General features: G+C 39.5%; 1 protein-coding gene across 17 annotated transcripts in view; it reads right to left on the minus strand.

Moving 5' to 3' along the window:
* Positions 1–14,739, minus strand: part of AAK1 (AP2 associated kinase 1) — a 171,787-nt gene that overhangs the window by 27,257 nt on the left and 129,791 nt on the right. For 11 of the 17 annotated variants that reach the window (XM_019970443.2, XM_019970442.2, XM_019970440.2 and 8 more), the window contains 2 exons: positions 14,604–14,708; positions 8,455–8,550 (listed from right to left, as the gene is read on the minus strand). The exons of 1 other annotated variant lie outside the window; for it this stretch is intronic. In XM_019970443.2, coding sequence (XP_019826002.2) covers positions 8,455–8,550; positions 14,604–14,708 — 201 coding nt within the window. The remainder of the gene's footprint in view (positions 1–8,454; positions 8,551–14,603; positions 14,709–14,739) is intronic. 5 more of the 17 variants (XM_070798911.1, XM_019970445.2, XM_070798912.1 and 2 more) reach the window with 2 other exon arrangements.

A 14,739-nucleotide genomic window follows, 5' to 3' on the forward strand; every position in this document is an offset into this window, starting at 1 on the left:
CAGCTACCCCCCAACCTTTTCGTATTAGTCACTCAGACATCATCTCTAAGCCTTTCCCCACACTCTCTGTCACAGTAGCAACTTTCTGGAACACTCTGCTTTCACTTCTCTTACAGCCCTTGAAGGCAGGGAAGGTAGATTCTTAATTTCTGATCCCCAGTTCCCGGTTCCCTCTCGTCCTCTGTCACATCTCTGCCTTTTGGCTTCATTGGAGAGGTGGGGAGAACAGAGGATCGATGGCAGAAAGGCAGGTCCTTCAACAAGAATCTAATTTTTTATTAGCCATTAGCAAAAAACATGAGAGGGTAAAAGAATATGTGTGTGCATGCGTGCATATGTGTGTTTATGGTGATATATAATGGGGTGGGGGTGGGTTAAATGGCCATGTTTAAGAAGGCTTTATTGACCAAACCTCAAAGTAACAGGCTGCTCACATAGATAACCTGTATGGTCACTGCTACTTAAGAATATTCAAATATGGGAACTAGGGAAGGAGAAGCAGGGATCAGAGTTAAAACTAGGCACAAAACACGGAGTGAGAGTCCAGGCCACAGCCTGTGCAGAAACAGCTTCTTTCACTACCAGCACTCTTGCTGAGAGTGGGCAGTCCATTACTCAGTGCTATTGTAACAAAGGTTGTCGCCTGCATTTGCAGAGTTCAATGCCAAACATTCTCATTCATTATTCACAAAACCCCCTGGAGTTTGGGAATATCCATGCAGTTGAGAATGGACATCAGAGACCTTGAGAATGTGTGACCTGTCCAAGTCACAGATGGGACATGGCAGAGGCTGGACTTGACTTCAAACTTTCCTCCCCATGCTGCACAAAGGGTCTGCCTAGCTTCATTACCAGAGAAGGGGTTTTCACAGACATGGTCTCATGAACAATGGTTAAGTTATAAAAGATATGTTAACACTGGAAAGAACTTCAGATCTTATCCAATTATCCTTCTCATTTGCAGATGAGGAAACAGCTTCAGAAACGTGAAGCCACTTGCCTAAGATCTTCTAGCAAATAAGTCACAGAATTAGCTAGGACTAGGACCCAGATCTTTACATACAGAGATTCATCCTTCTGGTTTAACTAAGGCTTCAACTGCTTTAAAGTGCACAGACTCAGGATTTGCCTGGTGGTCCAATGGTTAAGAATGTGCCCACTAATGTGGGGGACATGGTTCAATCCCTATCAGGGAACTAAGATCCCACATGCTTCAGCTAAGCCTGTGTCCTGCAACTACTGAGCCCTCGTGCTGCAACTACTGAAGCCTACACGCCTACAGCCCATGCTCTGCGACAAGAGAAGCAACTGCCACGAGAAGCCCACGCACTTCAACCAGAGAGTAGGGCCCACTCGCCACAACTAGAGAAAAAGCCTGCACAAAGCAGTGAAGATGCAGCACAGCCATAAATAAAAGTGTACAGACTCCTAGAAGATAAATTTTAAGCTGTTACCGGTCATTTCTGGTCACTGTAAATGGAGAAATTGACGAGAAATTATAAGAGAAATTAAAAGAAAGGCTACAGGAGGCTGACAGCCTCTAAACCACAGCCTAGACGCCTCCCAAGTGTATCAAGGTCTGGTTTTGATATCCCTCATTTTACAAATTATTGCCTCTCTCACATTTTTATAAAAACACTCTGAGGCTGTGTATTATGACAGAGGAAAGAGTAGAGAGGGTGGTGAATCTAGGAAACTGGGAAGTATTCTTTAGGATTCAAAACCTTATGACCAAGCCCCACACCACCGTATGACTTGTTGCCATCTAACAAAGAATTCTATAGTTTAACTTGAATAATGGGAAGTGGCTTCCCTGGGAGCAAAAACAAAACCCAAATTCTGGGACAGCTCATACTTGAAATGCATAGAGGCTCACACTCTATTTCCCAATTACACAAAGTGACAGACCAGTGAAACCAAGAAATAATTCATAAATTGCATTTTGCAACGATCGAATCATCCTAAGAAACATTTTACAAGAGTTTTCAATATCTTCTGTGTTAGAATCAAAAGTCCATGACTCCATCTTATTGCAGTATATGTGAAAAGCAGTGGACAATTATGGATAGAAGAAAATGATCCAGTTTTATATCAGTTCCTAGGCTGACTCTGATATTTTCAGATCCGGCTTCAGATTCTACATGTGTGTTGGAGGGAAAGGGGAGAAAATTCCTGGATTTGAGGAGGTTATTATTTATCTACTCTGATTGTAATACTGTACATTTTCAGCTGGAGTCTGCAAAATCCTCTCAAATAAATAAGCAACATGAAAGAGCCAAAGGGCCTGAGTTTACATTAGTTACCTAATTTTTCTAAGCATCAGTTTTCTCACCTGTAAATACAGGTTAAGAACTACTTTAAAAGGTTGTCAGGATTAAATGGGCATATTTATTAGAAATTAATGTGTGTGTGTGTTTATAAATTGAAATACTTAGCACATAAAAGAGGTGTGAGATTACAGTAGTGAAAATGGGTGAAATTCTAGAATTTTCTCAAATGCCTTGGTATGAGAATAGAATAAGCAGAATTCCTTGAATAATGTGAAGTGGGAGGTGGAGGCAGCATGTAGAGAGGAAAAACAGGTGAGGGAGGTGGGAGGGGGGTTCAGGTGGAGAGGACATACATATGCCTGTGGCCAATTCATGTCAATGTATGGCAAAAACCATCACAATAAAGTAATTATCCTCTAATTAAAACAAATAAATTGATTTTTTAAAAAGAATAACATTAAAGGTAAAAAAAAAAGAACCAGGGGACCTGGGTTCTGCACAAAGTTTGTGTGGCACTTTGGGCAAATCACTGTCTCTCTCTGGATCTAAGTCTTCCCACCGATAAAATGAAGATAAACTTAAAGATGCTATCAACCTCTAAAAGTTCAATCATACAATATGAGGGGAAAACCAGAAAGTAGGAACTGGTTGCTTAGAAGACAGATAGCTGAATGATGACACTGGAGCTCTGAACTGGTATTGACGGCAGAGAAGGACACCCGGAGGGCTCCTCAGTGACATGGGCAGGAGCTAAAATGAGTGGCCCCAAGGTGGCAGGTTTTGGGCAATGCAGAGAGCTGTTCATCCTGCAAACTCAGCTCAGACATGCCCAGCCGGGTGAACAGGGAATGAGGCTGGGGGGAATATCTAAACTTGCTTCTCATTTGAAAAAAGAACAAATTGCAATTTTTTTTTACCCTAGTATAAAAATAATATCTGTTTACTGTATAAAATTTGGGAAATATAAATAAGCTACAGGATAAAAGTTAAACTACCCCAAATTTCCCTTGTAGAGATAGCCACTGTTAAGTGTTTTTTGGGAAGATATATTTATTTTTGGCTGCCCAGGGTCTTCGTTGCTGCACAGGCTTTTTTTCTAGTTGCGGCAAGCCGGGGCTACTCTAGTTGCAGTGTGCAGGCTTCTCACTGCAGCAGTTTCTCTTGTTGCGGAGCACAGGCTCTGGGACACGTGGGCTCAGCAGTTGTGGCTCCCGGCTCTAGAGCACAGGCTCAGTAGTTGGGGCTCACAAGTTTTGTTGCTCTCCCTGACCAGGGATCAAACCAGTGTCTCTTGCATTGCAAGGCAGTCTTAACCAATGGATCACCAGGGAAGCTCCACTGTTGAGTTTTAAACAAATACTCTTTCATTCTTTTCCTATATAAAATGATTGTTCAATGAATATTTAAGCATACTCATGTCTTCATGGAGATAATGTATTAGAAAGGAACTGCTGTCAATAAGGAAGTAAAATCTCAAAGACCACATTATCCACCCTGAGAGCTGTACTAATGATGTTCCCACAAGCAGGATCAGAGTGTGTCCATGAGGCACTGGGTTATTTCCATCTTTACCAAGCTGACAGCAGAAGCTGAGCACCTCACTGCTTTATAATTGGTATATTATATATACCAATTAAATGATAGTGAACTTTAAAAAAATATTACTTACTGATAATTCATACTTTATTTTATGGATTGTCTGCTCTTATTTTCCCGTTGGTGGTATTTTCCTATCACATTCTCAGTACTATAATCAGTTCTTTCCCAAGTCTCTAGGCTTCTCAAAAATGAGTCAGATTAAGTGCTTGGAAAAGCACTGAAATCACAGTTAAAAGACTGAGAAGGTAGACTGCTAAAGAAAAATGGATGCAGAATTAGTTAGCCTGGACAGTGGAGACCAGGACTGCTTTTGAAGGAGAGGACTGTTAGAACTTAGAAATGAAGGAAGGAGTGAAAGGGTCTTCTCTGAGCACCACCCCTCTCCTTCAAAGTAAGTCAAATGGCGTCAGGGACTAGGAGAAGAGAGGAGAAGGCAACTGCTGGAGCTGGGGGCAGGAATTCATCCATTTCAGATGTAGTTCCCTCTCCTCTCAAGGTTCAGTTATTGAAAACATATATTACAAAAAGGGTAATAAATTCTTCATAAACCAGTCTAAGGATAGATAATCAGAACCACTTCCTGGCATGAGACCAGGGAATACTGCAAGTTGTAAAATTTCTCTCTTAAAATCTCAAAAATGAGGATAGATATCTATTTATACAGACTAATAAGACTAAGGGCTTGCTCAGGGCCCATTCCAACCCTAATCAGAAATAGGCATGAGGAATAAAGCAGAATGAACTTAAGACAGAAGAGCCAGATGCAAGCCTCATCAAAAAAGATGATATGGCTGCTCCAGCTTTGTGGCTTTGGAAACTGTATGTCGTGTTGACTTGGGGTGTGAGCCCTGAAGTCTTGTAACAAGAGATGCTGTTTTTAGAATTTAGCCACTCTAAATAGCTCCTATCACTGAGAAACCAGGCACTAAACTGTCTGTGACATCTGCACGCTGGAATCAAAAGTCAATCTCCATGACGCATTCTAAGTCCATTTTAGAGAACTGAATCTGTGGGAAGAAAAACTTTCCAGAGTAAAGACACGCACTCTGATCTACTTTGGACCTTTTAATATCACAAGATGGCAGTAGGAAGTGAGGAAGATGCCAAGCAAATAGCTCTGAGAAGAATGCCAATCTTAACAATAAACCACTAAGGAAATGCAGCTTCTCTTGCCTGCTTGTCGAAAGAAGACAGAGGGCTGTAAGCCAAGAAGTATTTTTTTTTTAAGTTATTAATTCTAGGAAGTAGCGCTCATGGGGCAACTAATGCGTTCTTGCTTAGTCTTGTGGAACACTGATGTCGAAAGCTCAGTATGAAGGGGTTGCTATAAAAATCCTTTCCTCAAACTCTGAGCACTGCTGGCAGAAATGTAAAGATGTATAGTCACTGTGGGAAACAGTATGGCAGTTCCTCAGAAAACTAAAAACCGATTTACCGTACGTCCTAGAAATTCTATTTTCGAGGACATACCCCAAAGAATCTTGAGTTTTGAAGAGACATTTGCACAGTCATGTTCACCGAAGCATTATTCACAACAGCCCAAAGACAGAAGCAAACCATGTGTCAACTGACGGATGGATGAGCAAAACACAGTAGAATATTATTCAGCCTTAAGAAGAAAGGAATTTCTGACATATGCTACAATATGGATGAACCATGAGGCATTATGTCATGTGAAATGTTAGTCGCTCAGTCATGTCTAACTCTTTGCAACCCCATGGACAGTAGCCTGCCAGTCTCCTCTGTCCCTGGAATTTTTCAGGCAGGAACAGGGTTGGAGTGATTTGACTAAAACCACCTAGCTACTAAGTGGCTAGAACCAAGCTCTTACATGTTCAAATCCGTTCCTGTATTTCCCTAAACCTTAAGGTGAGCTCTCTAGTCAAAGGCCTGATTGACCTGGGATGGATGCAAAGGAGACCACTAGCTGCCTTGGGCTGTGGGCCAACAAAGAGCAGGGAGCTCAGTCACACAGAATTAGGGCCTCCCTCCCTCACTCACAAGGCAAGAGACTGCATGACACACCCACCCGTTTGTATTATCTGTAGGCTCAAAGGATATTATATGTGTAAACATTTAAACAGCATAAAATAAATGTCAAGTCATAGACACAGTTGTCAGGAGACTGAGGTTCCATGACTCTCACCACCAGGAAGGATGAGTGTGGGAGGGGAAAGCACGTATGTAAAACCAACCAACCAATACACCTGACCAGTGTCCACCATGGGGTGGAGAGAGTGACCAACTGCTTGCTTTGAGGGGCAGGAGACAAACCCGCAGTCTGCCATGGGACCAGAGACCCTAAATTCTCAGCCCTTTCCTCACTGCAGTATTTCAAGATGCTGCGGAAGGATATGGGGACAAAGAGCTATAACTGAACGCTAAATGTGCCACAGGCTGGGCACTGAAGTAAATGAAATATTCAGACACAACGGTCACATGCCATCCTTAGCCCAAATTCCAGACAGCAGCATGAAAAGAGGGAACTGAGGATCTGCTGAGCTTAGCTACTACTTTCATCCAGGGGTTTGGCAGCTTCCTGACATGTGGGCTGTGGGCTGTTTATATCTCCTCAAACAGTGGGTAGCAGGCCTGGATCGGGGTTGGCAGAGTCACACATGGAAGGCTATGGAGCTAGGAGTCTGGGGTTCGGTGTTTGGGGACAGAAATGGAGAGTAATGGGACCGCCAAAAGCCTTTCAGCCTCAGGTTTTGTTTAATTTATTCATCTGATCTGCAAATACTCAGTGAGTGCCAGCTATGCCCAGCACTATTCCCGACACTGGCAGTACACTGGCAAATAAGACAGACAAAGTCCCTCCCTCAGGACCTGATGTTCTGGTGGGGACTGAACAAGCAAACAAGAGGCAATGAAGAAGCAAAAACAGACAATGTCACGATAGGTGCTGTGAAGAATAAAGCCAGGGAGCGTGATTGACAGTGCCCACAGGACCACATTGGGCCTCACTGAGAAGACAGCATTTAAGCTCAAGACCCAAATGTCGACTGACAAGAAGGAAAACCTTTCCAGGCAGAGTACCAGAAAGTGCAAAGGCCCTGGGGTGGGAATCAGGTCAGCTTACTGAAGGAAGAAATGAGGGGATGAATGCTCTGAGCTCAGGGCAGAGGGGCAGCCAAGGGCCAGAATCATCAGGGCCTTGTGGGTGTGGTAAGAAGCCTGGATTTTTTGCTCAGTGATTTGAGAATTCAAAGGAGTAACATGTATGATTTATGCTTTCATCATCTGGCTTGTGCCAAGAGGCCACCCTTCCAGCTTCTGCAGTTCATGGGCTATCTGGGTAAGAACAAGGCATGAACCTGAAGGGGCATCTGCTTGAAACTGGCCTGTCTAGGCCCTGCCAGGCATACCTGAAAGATGCAACAGAGAAAAGGACCTCCATTTGACACCTTTCTTTTCATTTCTTTAACTACCCTCCCTGAGTCATTCCTTAATTATTTTAAGTATTTTTGACCTACCTCCAGGTCCAGCCAATACACAATACTACCTGATTAAGGCAAATTTCTGCTTCTTCTTAGAAGGGTCAACAAACTATCTAAAGAAATAAAAACTGTCTTGGTACCCCTAGCTGTGGGTCTGTTTTGTAAGTAGAGGATTTCCACATCACAATCCCTTCCAATTATGAAGCAATCAATCAAATAAATCCCTCTGACATTTTGAGAGAGAAGAAAAAACCAAGCAGATTCTTTTAGTTCAAGAAATCGACAGGAGTAAGAATGAGGAAAAAGAAAAACTATCAACAGCAAAATGACCTCCAGTTATTTCTAAGGGGCTGGATCTATTTGCTTTTTGAAAGGAACTGATCAAGAAGGAAAGGGCAACTTCTGTCCCTCACATCATGCGCCTCTTCCCCTAAGAGAATGAGGAGGGGAGCAAAGGGAAATCTTTGGCATCATGAACCCCAACTGGAAAGCATCCAAGCATTGTTTTGAAAGCTGTTTCAATCAGACCACGCTAACCGTTTCTTACTTTTGCAGACTGCTTACTTAAAAATCAGTACACGGCAGATTGTATGGGAGATGAGAACTACTTATCTTGATGATGAAAAGTCAAGCTCAGACAGTGGAAAGTAGTGGAACCTAGGTCTCCTGACTCATTCCCTATCAAATTTTATTATGTATTTTTATCTTATAAAAATCAAAGCACATTAGAACAAAACAGGAACAGGAAGTCACTCATAATCCAATCAGTATACTATACTATTAGGATTTTATTCCTTCCATCATGTGCTTGTAGGTTCCCCCGCACATACACTGTTAACATCACACTGGACTAAAAGTTGTTTGCAATACACAGGCCCTTTACATCACCATTAACACAGTCGAGGACATGAAACTTAACATTGGTATGATGTGGAATACAATTTGGTATAATTTGAGCTGAATTTACTGTCTTTGCTAAGGATAAGTGCCTTCCAAGTGAATTTTGGCCCTTTTATTGAGACACAGTAAAAATATACAACAGTACCTATTATTAGGTCTTGGACTGCAGGTTGTTCTCACAGTGTTTAAAACAGAACTCTCAAGAGGCCCTGTGATGTAACTTAACTTCAGTTTTATTTACCTACCTGGTGCATCAGGTACTTGAAGAGGAATGAAAGGATCAGATACACTTAGAAGAGGAAGGCTAGAATCCATAGTCTGCCCACCCTTCCTTTTTTCAGCTGGAGTTGGTTGGAGGGGAAAGAAGGGTCAAGGAGACAGGGAAAAAAGAGAAAAGCAGAAAACATCAAGTAAATCTAGATGTATTTACCATCTATTAACCCAACTCAAATTATAAAGTAAGTCTAAATTTAGAGACAGAATAAAGAGAAATGAGTGGATATAATTCAATGTAATAGCAAAATACATATGAGATATACACTCTGGTCCTTGCAGCACAGTCTGAGATGCAGTTAATGATAAAACTAGAATAGCTGTACATCTGAAATTTCTCTTCTTCCTTAGATACTGCAGTCTAGAGTGATCCCTTTCAGAATTCCTACAGCAATACTGGCCCCATCACACATTTTGGTAGGTAAACAAACTCTATTGTGTAATCTAGAATATGTGTATAGGTACTTCTTTTGTACCCATTTCCCTCTTGAGGTCCTTTGGGGACTGAATCCTGTTCTATCACCAAATGTCTAATGTAATGCTAGGCAAACAGAGAGACAGAAAGAGATTTCTTGCCTATTGCAAGGTTAGACAAGCCCTAACCTCTGGACAACCTCTACTATACTATTGGCATTCACTTTGTATTTGGCAAACTTACAGATTTACAAAAAATCTATACACCTTAAGGAATACCAGAGCTTGAAGGGATCTCAGGATTTTCTAGCACAATTTTCTTATTTTTCAGAAGAGAAAATGAAGCCCAGAAGTTAAGAGACTAACCAGAGGTCCACCAGCAGATCCATGATCAAAACACAAGTCTCCTAGTTCCTACTTTACCATGTTGTACCTTGCATTTTAATAATCAGTTTGTTTCTGAATTAAAATCTAATCTAGCCTTTTATAAAGTGGATGTACAAAAAAGTTTTAATTTTCAAATAATTATAGAATCATAGGAAGTTGCAGTACATAGAACCCTGTGAACCAGCTTCCCCCAGTGGCGAGTTCTTACAATTGTAGTTCATTATCATTGATGCTGGTGCAATTCTGTTGACTAACCTCTATCCCATTTATGTAAATTTTCACATGTATTCATTTGTGTGTATGTGTGTGTATACACACAGTTCCTTGTAATTTGATTCTATGTATAAATTAGTCTAAATACCACAACAATAATACACAACTGTTCTATCAGACAAAAATCTTCCCTGTACACCCAGTCCTTACTCTTCTCCTAATCTAATTTTGTCATTTTGAGAATATCATTAAAGTGGGCTTCTAACTAAGCTTCGTTAAAGGCTGATGGAGGAAGAGAAGGGTAAAAATCACAGCTTTTAAGTCTTTGAAATATATTAAAATGAGATACAATGAAATATATTCAAAGAAAAATAACAAACTATGAAAAAATATATATAGCATAACTCAATGGCAACCCACTCCAGTGTTCTTGCCTGGAGAATCCCACGGAAGGAGAAGCCTGCAGTCCATGGGGTTGCACAGAGTCAGACATGACTGAAGCGACTTAGTAGTAGTAGTAGCATAACTCATTTTGAAAAATGTATGTATGCAGAAATAAAACTATGGACATAAATATTGTAAAACGTTAGCAATGCTTTCCTCTTGGAGTGGGGTTATGAGTTTCTTAATCTTGCTTCTTTGGGGTTTTAGCAAATGAATGTATATAATTTATCAACCAAAAACTATTTTAAAAAAAGAGGTACCATGTCAAGTTTTAATCATCTGCCTGTTTCTCCTCTAATGTCATCTGCCCGTTTCTCCTCTAATGTATGGACATAGTTTAGTAACATTTTTGCAGCTTTTACCATAAAAATGTTAATGATAACCCTTGTGTCATCCTCCCCACCTCATTGCCACATTTCCTGCTTAGCTCCTCCCTTGGTTGGTTAGAAGGTCTAAAATCAGTGAACCATCTGAGCTTGATTAGAAACCTTCCAGAAAATATTGCCACCCTGAACTTCATCAAATGGGGACATATTCATTTCTGGGACTTAGATATAATTTTCTTTCATTTGTAAAGAATGAAGATTCTTCTTCATTCACACTACAAATATGAACAGAGAAAATACCAAATGTTCACAGAAAATGCTGCATAAACTGAGAGAAAAAGACGTTCTGTTATGTCTGCAAAAGCTTAATGTCATTGATTTATAAGATTTCTGAGATGTGTTTATGACTACAACTACTGTGCTGGGCTCTCAGGTACAAATCTCTACTCTGTCATTCTCCACCGGGGACCTTGGGCAGGTCACTCAGGCTCTTGTGGGCTGTTGTGAGGGATCACTGGAGATAAAGTGAATAAAAGCACTTACTGGGCTTAGTGTGTAGCAGGTATTCAACATATGTACACTTTTATTACAGCCCTAATTTTACTCAAATATGTGTTTTCTAATTGTTGGGCCTTTAAAAAAACTGCTATTTATAGTCTTCAAAGTAAGCATAAAGGGGAGAAGACACAAAAATAAAAGCAAAAAACAACTCTTTAAAAAAACAGTTTATACAAACAACAAAACATAAGATATATAATAAGTTAGAATTAGGCATTAAAACTGGAAGTGGATGGAAAATGATTAGGAACCTTTGTCATTAACATTGACGAATCCAAGCTCCTATCCTTTGGCAGAAAGCAACTCCTTTCCTTCACTCAACAAGACTGTACCGAGCCAAGCACTGTACTAAATGCTGGGATTCAGCAACAAAGAAGACTCTCCTAGAGCTATCCCACGACCCTCTTTTCTTACCCACACCATAACTGGTCATCACTGTGATGTTTCATCTCAAGGACAATGACCAATGCTTTATACATCTGGTATAGTCAAACTAAATATCCAACCCTGAGCACTTTAAGCCAGACCAAAATACCAATAAACTTAAAAATTCTACAGACCAGACAACAAAGCTAAAAATAAAAAATAACGCACAAAAAGTTTTAACTATTTAATATTTGAAGTGTACACCTTCCGAATAACTCCAATGCCTATTTCAAAATACTGAAAACATCATATGAAGACTTATGAGATACAATTAAAACTTGAGTTTTTTCTTACAAGGGAAACACACAGCTATTAGAAAGCACTCTCAATAACAGTATAATCCTCAAAAGGTGGGGTAGGGTGGGCAACTGGAAAAAGGCGACAAGGGAGTAATAAATTATGTGTGAAAAAGTCTTCCTGGAGATTACAGTCTCCCTCCCCACACTCACGCTGGTTGAAAATCTCTCTTATATTGAGAGAAAAACTCTAATTTTTTTTTTAAAGAATTAAAAAATTTACTATGTATTCTTTTTGAAATCAGCAAAGTGGGCCTAAAAAAGGGAACTGTAATCAAAAAGATAACGGCAACAGTCAAAGAATTAGAAGACAGAAAAACAGTTCTATAGAGTTATCTTTGAAAGATAATAAAACAGCAAATCTCTAGTTAGAGTTACCAAGAAAAAGAGCAACACAAATGCATACAATAAAACTGATGTATGGCAAGAAAATACTACAAAAGATTTCAATGTGCTCTTCCACCTTATTAAAAAAATTTTGAAACTATAGATGATTTTCTAGGAAAATATTACTAAATTTGCCTTATTATGAGGCAGAATACCTGAGAGAGGAAGTTCTAGAGCCAAATGTTAGGACACTGTCCTAACTCTGCTATTTACTAGCTATGCGACTCTGGGAAAGAGACTAGTCTGTACTCAGTCACCTCAACCATAACTGATATGCAGATGGTATGGCAACCTTCGAGGGTTGTTGAGAGGGTCAGATGAGACAATACTTATATAGGACAAATGACAAACTGTAGGATTGCCTACAATATATGACACATGAAGTGCTCTTACATATTAATAAGAACAAAACAAACATAGAACAATAAAAAAAAAAGGACACAAACAACACAAATTCCAAAAGTAATAAAAATGGCCAGTAAACAGTGTCCTCTATCTAAAACCTCTAAGCTGGTCTGGGTAGGAAAATGAGGTGAAAATTACTCATCTATTGTTAATTGAAATAAAATTTGATTAGCATTCTTGGAAACTGATTTGGATATAGGTATCATAAAGCCTTAAATACATATATATCTGTTGATTTAGCAAATAATCTCCTAGAAGTTATCTTAAGGAAATGGTAAAGGATATAAATAAAAACTTAGCTTCAGGAATGTTTACATGGTGAAAATTAGTAACAACCTAAGTATTCGTCAGGAGAAGGAAATGGCAACCCACTCCACTATTCTTGCCTGGAGAACCTTGTGGACAGAGGAGCCTGGTTGGCTGCTGTCCATAGGGTCGCATAGAGTTGGACACGACTGAAGCAACTTAGCATGCATTGAAGAAGGAAATAGCAACCCTCTCCAGTGTTCTTGCCTGGAGAATCCCAGGGACAGAGGAGCCTGCTGGGCTGCAGTCTATGGGGTCGCAGAGAGTCAGACACGACTGAAGCGACTGAGCGGCGGCAGCAGCAAGTATTTGTCAAAAGTGATGTTAAATACAATGCTATTACTCTTCCACTAAAAATCATGTTATAGACTAATATTTATCAACATGGAAAACTAATTCCCATATAATGTACACAAAATGAATAACAAACTGGACAATAGAAAGCTCCTCTATAGTAAGAACTACCTCTGTAGTTACAGAGGCCATATTATCACAATGCAACTAAAATATATCTTAAGCAACTTTAGGGTAAAGAAATCAAAACTTAAATTTAAAAATGTCCAGAAAACAAGAATAAGACAGCATTACATATTAAATATTACGGAATGACAGCCAAAGTTCTAATAAGAAATAAATTTATGAGGTTAGAAAAACTACTAACACACAATAGAGAAAGCAGGAAGAAAGAATATAAAGAGTTAAAATCAGTAATTAATCAATATAATTTAAAAGATCAATTTTGAAGGATATCAGATTCCATATCCTACAAAGAACATAGTCAAAACCTTACATCCATTGCTGAGGAATTTATAACAGTAAAATGTTGACATAAAATTAACGTTTAAGAAAGAGGTACTTGGTTAAATATATTAGGATATATCCACATAAAGGAATTTTATGTAGACAATTTAAAAGTTACATTCGAGGAGTTTCTCTAATGATATAAGGGAAAAAATGCTAAATTTTTAAAATAAAAATCAGGCTTTAAAATGTGACTATAAAAATGTATGCTGGAGTCATAAACTGAGGGTGAAAATTGTGTACAAAACTGTGGACACCTGTGTGTTCATAAAGAAGAAGATCCATAACTTTCCTCAGATTCTCAAAAGATCTCTGTGACCCTAAAAGGATTAACTGCTACTGACAGACATCAAAATGGTATCCAAAATGTTATTTCTTGTGTTAATTTCTTGGGGATAAGATCATGGGGCTTTTAATTTTCTTCTCTGTACTTTCCTATAAATTACTAAATAAAACATATTGTTTATTAATAAAAGGGAAAATTAGGTTTTTACTATTACTTCGAGAATTTTTTAAAAGTCTCATTTAAAAAGACCTCTCTCGTTCGATGCACGATACTGGATGCTTGGGGCTAGTGCACTGGGACGACCCAGAGGGATGGTATGGGGAGGGAGGAGGGTTCAGGATGGGGAACACATGTATACCTGTGGCGGATTCATTTTGATATTTGGCAAAACTAATACAGTTATGTAAAGTTTAAAAATAAAATAAAATTAAAAAAAAAAAAAAAGACCTCTCTCTCTCCCTAGAAGCACAGACACACATGCACAAAAACACGCACAGCAGAATCTCAGATATAGGACAGAACATCTAATTCTCAGAATCCTCCCAGTCATTCCAAAGAACCTAAGCAATTACAAGACAGTAACAGAGTGATGTTTCTGAAATTTAGAAATATTTGCTTAAAAACATGTCTATGGACTTGAGAGAACAAATCCTGTATATTACTGCCAGATCATTCTGACAATCTAATTCAAAGAAACTCTAGATCATTTTTCAATCCCCATCTTTTTTTAGGAAATCTTTTGAATGAAGGAAAATATGTTAACCCCAGGATCTGGGGCTCGCTGGCATGCTAGGGTCATCTGTGGACTGGAACCCAGTAGTGGGAAGGTAACAACAGTGAAGTCTTGAGTTACAGGTGTCTGCCATACTAACCAGTTCCAGCAGAAAATGAGGAAGCAGCAAAAGCATCACCTTGGGTTGGTTGAAAGCCTGGGATCAAACTCTCAGCAGAGCCTCCAAGCTTCTCAGGATACTTGCCTGGAGGGACAAAACACCACTCAGTTCATCC

Source organism: Bos indicus, chromosome 11 (assembly GCF_029378745.1).
Source record: "Bos indicus isolate NIAB-ARS_2022 breed Sahiwal x Tharparkar chromosome 11, NIAB-ARS_B.indTharparkar_mat_pri_1.0, whole genome shotgun sequence".
Taxonomy (NCBI): domain Eukaryota; kingdom Metazoa; phylum Chordata; class Mammalia; order Artiodactyla; family Bovidae; genus Bos; species Bos indicus.